This window comes from Eschrichtius robustus, chromosome X, assembly GCF_028021215.1.
Source record: "Eschrichtius robustus isolate mEscRob2 chromosome X, mEscRob2.pri, whole genome shotgun sequence".
Taxonomy (NCBI): Eukaryota; Metazoa; Chordata; class Mammalia; order Artiodactyla; family Eschrichtiidae; genus Eschrichtius; species Eschrichtius robustus.
Window position 1 is genome coordinate 7720403 of NC_090845.1, and position 6934 is coordinate 7727336.

General features: G+C 52.2%; 1 protein-coding gene across 7 annotated transcripts in view; it reads left to right on the plus strand.

The window, feature by feature from the left end:
• The window catches only part of TBL1X (transducin beta like 1 X-linked), a 227179-nt gene extending 223569 nt beyond the window's left edge, over positions 1-3610 (plus strand). For all 7 annotated transcript variants that reach the window (XM_068534103.1, XM_068534106.1, XM_068534108.1 and 4 more), the window contains one exon: positions 168-3610. In XM_068534103.1, the coding sequence (XP_068390204.1) occupies positions 168-194 (27 nt within the window). In that variant the 3' untranslated portion in view covers positions 195-3610. The remainder of the gene's footprint in view (positions 1-167) is intronic.
• The last annotated feature ends 3324 nt before the right edge of the window (positions 3611-6934 follow it).

The window sequence follows — 6934 nt, forward strand, 5'->3', positions numbered from 1 at the left end:
CAGCCTGTCGTTAGAGATGCTCTGAACCCTCTCTACTGTGTACCAATAAAACTTTGTAAAAAGTGGGTGGCAGGCTGGATTTGGTCCATGGGCCGTTTGCCAGCCTCTGCTCTAAAGGCATCTTGTGTCGTGTCTCAAGATAACAGGCGCTTTCTCTTTCCTTCCAGGTGTGTGTCTTAGATCTGCGAAAGTAAACATGAAATATTTTAGAAACAAGAAGAGAATTCTAACGGACCAGCAGTGAATGTGTGGGGTTGTAGCACTATTCAAACACAATTCTGTCAGCTCCAAAACTGTACGAACTTGACCTTAGAGTGTACTTTGAAATCAACTCATCCCTGGCCACAGGAGTCTCTATTTTTTTGTAATCTTTATCAAGAAGTTTAAAACAAAAACATACACACAGTCATATCAAAGGGGGGAAAGAATGGTTTCCACCTGGAACATTCAGCCTGGGAAGCACGAAGCCACCAGCTAGACGGTGCATGGTTTGGTTTCCATCCAGAACAGGCTCTGATGGCTGAGAGGAAAAGAAAAAAAAAACTGTGCCAAAAAGAAAAAGAAAAAAAATGCTGTGATAAACCAAAAGGGGGGTGGGGAACGCCTCACGTGGTGGGGTTTTTTTTTTTTCCTAAAAATTTGGACACTACAGTTACTCTCACAAGGATGTTCAAAGACCAGTTTGTACGGATGAAATGGGCAACTTTGTAATCCCAACACTTTCTATTTTCTAGACTCTTTGTCCCGTGGTTTTTCTATGGGCTGGAATCCTGTCGTCTGGGGGCCTCGGGTCTGAGGTTGGAAACTGTTTTGGGTGTGTTGCTTCTTTGCTGGTGTCGCCTGCCCCCTCCACCTCTCCTTCCTTCGTGGTCTTGGTTGGCATCACCCCCTCACAGAGTCTCTGACAGGCGGGGCTTTCTCGCCCTGCCCTCCCTCCCCCCTCCCCCCTCCCCCCTCCCCCCCCTCCCCATCGCGCACTCTCTCCGCCCCTTCCTCATAGTCGCTTCCCATCTTAGGTCTCAAGGGCACTTTTGGCGCATACTAAGTGCTTCATGTAAGAAGGCAGGGCAGGGGGACTTTTTACAGGAGAAAAAAAAAAAAAAGTGACTTAGAAAGAGCCCAGAGTATTTTTGGAGAAAAAAAAAAATATTTTTATGTTAAAACAATTTTAAAATCCTAAAATGGCCATCAGACATAGAGAGCTTTGTGTGATTCATATTTTAAAAAAAATAAAGTTTAGGAAGACACAGGCAGGGTCTGAGGTAGCTTTTTCTCTTTCAGCTTCACGAGAGGCAGTGAGGACTCTGGGTGGGAAGGGGCCAGCCCTGGGGTCGGCGTTGGGACCGTTCTACAGCCAGAGAGGAAAATCCGGGCCCTTCCAGCTCGAAGACGACCTTGGCATTTTTCAGGGTGTGTTGACCGTATAGTAGCCGGCAGGAGAGACCTGGAGAAGCGTGCCTTCGGACCCAAGAAGCGTTCCCAGGACCAGCGGCATTGAAGGGGCCGTCAACAGCCGTCCACTCAGCAGGATGCCGCCTGGCATCATTCAGGCTGCGGGGCCACCTGTGGGCCCCCCACCAAGAGCACCTCGGCCGGTCCTTGCACAGCTGACGGGAGAGGCTCCAGGATCTCACTGGGTCTAATAACGACAAAAACGAACAGGGAGAGAGGTTTTCGGTCCTGAAGGTGAATTACGTAGGTAGACTGTCACTAATAACTTCTGTCCTCTTCATAGTTTCTTCCTCTTGCAACAGAGGAGGAGAAAGGTTTTCTTTTTGTAATAATGAATCTTTTTACTGTTTTTAAAAAATTAAACATGGCTTTGTGTTCCTAGAGGAGTTTCCTTTCATTGGATCAGGTGACCTTTGTACTTCTGTTGTCATAACCGGACGCTGACCCATCTTTTAAATTAGCAGCGGGGGAAGCAGCGGAAGACAGGGCCTCTGGGTTCATCCGTCTTCCTGCAGGCACAGGCCGGGATGGGGCAGGGGGCCGGGCCCCGGGGGGCTGGCGGCAGGCAGGGTGCAGCCGTGTGTGTGTTCCAGCAACAAGGCCCGATGTTACTTAGAGGCTGGTGTCTGTCCGTGGAGCCAGAAGCTAACGGGCAGAGCAGACCAGGCCCTCCTGCAAAACTTGGATTGTCCCGGAACCAGCCCCAAAAGCCAGAGTGCGTTCATCTTTCTCGGATCATTAATGGGCCTCCATGGATCTGCGAGTCATTCAAGCCCCGTCTGTAGAAGACCAACAAGTGCTCTGTTTATGTCTGAGTGGAGCATTTTATTTGGGATCTGTTACCTAAACGCTTGGCCTTTAAGAAGATCAGAGTTCTCCGGAGTCTCCACTGCCATCTGTGAAGATGGCAGACATCCCCGGGTACACTGGTAATTCCCTGCCACCAAGAAGTTACTAGGTTTGAGGTGCAGTTTGGGGGGATCTAGACGAACACCATCTGGACCCCCTCACCCAATGAAAATGTGTCACGTCTACAGACATCAGCTGTCCAGGGTCAGGACACAGTTTGTGTTTGACAAGCCAAAGCCTGCTGACGGGTGAAGACAAGTCGGTTCACGCAACGATCCTCACCGGACAGTCAATACCCAGGGTCTCCAAGTGTTGACTTTAGCCTCTTGGTAAAGCTGAACCAGTTGGGAGTTGCCGGGTTGGAGCCAAGGGCTGTGAGGCCACTGACACGGGGCCTTGATCCTGGGCCTGGCAGTGACCTGAGGCTGAGGAAGGCAGACTGTCCGCATTCCTGGCGTCCTCGGCCGGCCACTGGGAAGGAGCCTCCCAGGGGCCCGGGGGAGGCAAGACGAGGAGGCAGCCAGCGCCCCTGGAAACCCATCCCCGCTCTCAGCAGGACGGCAGCCGTCCCTGAGCCGCGGACGCTGCCCACCAGCTGCACCCTGCCAGCCAGCGCTCAGCGGACGCACCCCTGTCATCGGTGCCCCGTGGCTCGTGTTACCGTTGGACGTCGTTGACAGCTTCTAACACTTGGAAGTGAATGTTTCAGTCTCGGTGACCAAATGGGACCTTGATTCTGAAAGCAGGAGTAACACAAAGGTCCTCCCCGGAATTTTCCGTTGGGTTTGCAGTGACTGAGAACTCATTCTGCGCACACCTGGGCAAGGGGTGCCGCCCCACGGGGCACATCTGACCCCGCATGACACCCAGAACGTGGCGTTCGTTTTGTCTTTCTAAAAATAGATCTTGGAGCCAAGTGAAGTGCACTTTGTCACACATAAGGGTCTGCTTTTGTTCCTTGTTATTTTTCTCTTTTAACCTTTTGTTCCACCTTTTTTTTTTTTTTTTTTTTTTTAATCGTGTTTCTTGTCAAGTGCAGAATCGTTCCTTCCGCCGCTCACTGAGGTTGTGAATTCTGGCTTCTGCGGTTTTTATTGTCTGTGTCAGACGTGCAGCCAGATGTGCTCCTGTCCGCGTTTTCCAGATTCTGTTCCATCCACACGGTCCCCGTTTCGTTCTCCCCCCGCCCCTCACCCTCACGCGCTCCCAGAAAGAGAATCACCTTGTGCGTCGTAGCTCATTTGTTTCAAGAGAGAATCAACAGATCATATTCAGTGTCTTGAATAAATTGCTCTATTTTGATAGAGAACTTGGTGGGTGTGCTTTCTTCGTCTTGGTCGGCACCTCTGGGGCCCACGCTGACACCCCTGAGTGTAGACGGAGCTCTGTGTTTTCTCCAGGAGAAAACGGCGGGAGGGCCGCTTTCGGGGTCGCCATGGCAGGAGGGTCAGCTGCTCCATTAGGATATAAAGGGAGCATGCTTTTTAGTACGTTTCCTTTGTGTTACTGTGTTTCAGGCTGGCTGTTTTAGAAAGTCAAAGCGGATCGATTTTCTCCTGTCAGTGGGGTTGGTTTGCTGGGAGTTTGAGTTCAAGGATGAGCTTTGAGTAGTTAGCAGAACCTAAGGTGGTAGGATATGGGTAAGCGGACACTGCACGATGCAGACAGACGTCTGGAAACGTTGACCGAAGTCTGCTCGGTGCCCGCCCCGGCCAGGTGTTTCCATTGATGCCACTTTCATCAGTGAACGGATGTGACATAATTGAATTGAACTGCTGTCCCCGTGGTAGGCAGACGCGGCGAGACGGGCTGCTCGCTGCGTTTGGCTGTACGCATGAGTCACAGAAGAAGGTCGTGGTGCCATTTCCTCTAATCCCAACTTGATCCTGGGCTGGAACAGAGCCAGGGGCTGGCCCATCCCTTCCTCCCTCTGCCCCAGTGTTGTCTGGGGTTCAGCCTTGCCTGGTTTTGTTTTTCTCTGTTTTAAGTCTTGCCAAGTTGACCAAGCGTGTCCCCACGTGGTGGATTTGGGGGGAAGCTCTGAGCACCCCAGGCCCTGCTGCTAAAGCCACGGGAAGGCCCCGGGGAGACCTCTGTAGCAAACACGGCGGGCTGGCACAGCGCGGGGCAGAGCTTCCCGGGATAGATGCGTGTGGGACGCGGGCTTTGGTGGCTTCAGCAACGATGCTGGTAGCATATTCATAGCTTCGAAGGGGTTTCTTTGTGCTGTGAAGGAAACTGGGTTGAATCCAGATTGTCCAGCTCTCATTCCAGCCCAGTGCTGCAGTGATTCTAAAAATGTTTTGTCCGTTGAGGCTCCCACTTGATTTCGGGAATCCAAGTTTCCCCTCACTGCGCAGAGACCTTTTTTTTTTTTTTTTTTTTCAACTGCCCATATCTGGGTGCTGTTCCTAAAGGGTCTTTGAGATGTTCTTTATATTCACGGAAAGGTTTCTGTGCACCTGTGGATGCTGGTGGTGTTCACTGTTGGTGGAAGCCTGGAAATCACTTGGTGAGATGCATGAAAAGGGCTGGGAGGGGGTGGGAGGCAGATACGTACCCTTACAAAGACTCAGAATTGCGTGGAATGTTTTTTTTTTTTCCTTTCCAGTCTGGCTCCTTTTTCTCCCAAGTGTCTTCATCCATTTGCAAGGTAAGCAAAGCAAGACGCAGCTCCACGTGGAGGACCACGTGGGGAGTCGCGGGGAGGGGGACCCGTGATGGGGGAGGGCGTGGGGAGCCTCGGGGTTGGGGGAGGGCAGGGGGGACGCATGGTGGAAGGAAGCAGGGACTGTTACAGTATTACCTTCTCTTAAGACTTGAAGTTAATCCTCTGGGGGGTGGGGACTCCTATTACGAGTATACTTACCCTTGAGCAAAGTTCTTGAGAGGAACGCCACCAGAAACACAACTGTAAATGAGGGTATCTTTGGAATAGGGGGAATAAGGAGACTCATTTAAACGTTTTTTAAGGTGTGATAAACTGGCCAATAAGTTGAAATCAAACAGAAGCCACCTGATAGGAGCAGGCTTATCTTTCCACCCAAGCTACACTCCCAGCTACACCTGTCACGTCCAGAGTCCTGGGTCTGGTTCCCAGTTGCCTCCCCTTTTTAAGAAACTTCCCTTCTCCCATCACCATCGCTTCCTCTCCCCTAGATCTTTCCCCTTATCATCCCAGCTACGGTCTACAAAACAATAACATAGCCGTCCCCTGCAGCAGCCAGCCTTACGGGGAAATTGCTTAAAGCCAGGCGTGGTCTGTCGTGATCTGCTGTGCTCGTTTGTTGTTCCCCGGGTGACTGATAGCACCTCTGTCTCTGATGCTCATTTCTGTCCCCAGTGCCCAGGTGTAGCTTAGGGCGTGGCACGTAGCCACGTGAAGGTATCCACTCCCCCTCTCACTCTGCCTCCATCCCAGTCAAAACCACCCTGCCAGCTGCAATGCTGACACCCCATCTGCTGAGGGGAGTGGACCAGGTAATCACAGCAGCCTGGGTTCTCACTTGCAAGCTTCCGAACCTGACTGTGGCTGATGTAAACCAAAAGGAATGAATGAGGAGGACATTGAGCAGCTCGGGGGGATCTCTGGGGAGCCAGGCTGGGGGGCCGTGTTAGGTACAGCATCGGGCCCGTACACATAACACCGGGCACGGACACAGCACTGGGAGCTGCCCACACCTTGACACTGGACACTGGGCTGGCCCCTGAAAGCACACCCCGGATGCCTTCCAAAGCAGACGCGCCAGCTGCCGACCCCTCTCCAGCAGTGCTTCTGCACGGCCCCTTGCCTTGGGCACCAGCTTCCAACTTAGACTTGGGACACGAATCTGATTTTCTGCCAGGCCTATGCCTTGCTCTAGCTGCGAGGGAGCCTGGGGAGGTGAGCAGCTGGCAGCTTTGCTCTAGAGTGGGGTTGAGGCCGTGCCTTGTTCAGCACGGGGACTCCTCAGAGGACGGGCTTCTGGTGCTGGGGGCAGACGGAATGTCGATACGGAGACTGAGAACGCGGATGCCACCCAGAAAAGTTCAAACTCCTTCACACCTGCTGGACACTTTGGGTCAAGGTGGCTGTGACGTAGGTCCATCTTCAGGAGCACGCAGCCCTGGGTACCACGGTCACAGTCACGGGATGGTCTGAATCCATCTGTGGCCATGTGACTCCAAAAGCACAAATCCAGACGCATCCCGGACAGCTTTGCTAGAGCAGGATGGGGTCCTAGTCTTGATATAAACGAGGGTCACGTGGCAGAGCTGACTGCAGTGTCCCGAGGAAATGGTGCCTTGCCTTTGATAGACTTACCTAGGTGGCTTGCGTCTCCAATGAATAGTATATACAGTATTTTTGCCCCCAGATATATATATGCACATGCATATATTCAATATCTATTGTATACAAATTTTATAAACAGCCGACCGTCTGCACTGCCCATCCCCCGGCCCGCGGCTCCCGCGGATGCGGAAGACCCCACGCAGAGGCGGAGCAGGGCCCCCCGCGGATGAGGACCAGGGCCCCCCGCGGATGAGGACGAGGGCTTCTGTGGATTTTGGTATCCGTGGGGATCCTAGAACAAATGCTCTCATGGATATCAAAGGAAAACTCTATATATGTATACTTTATATAATCTGTATT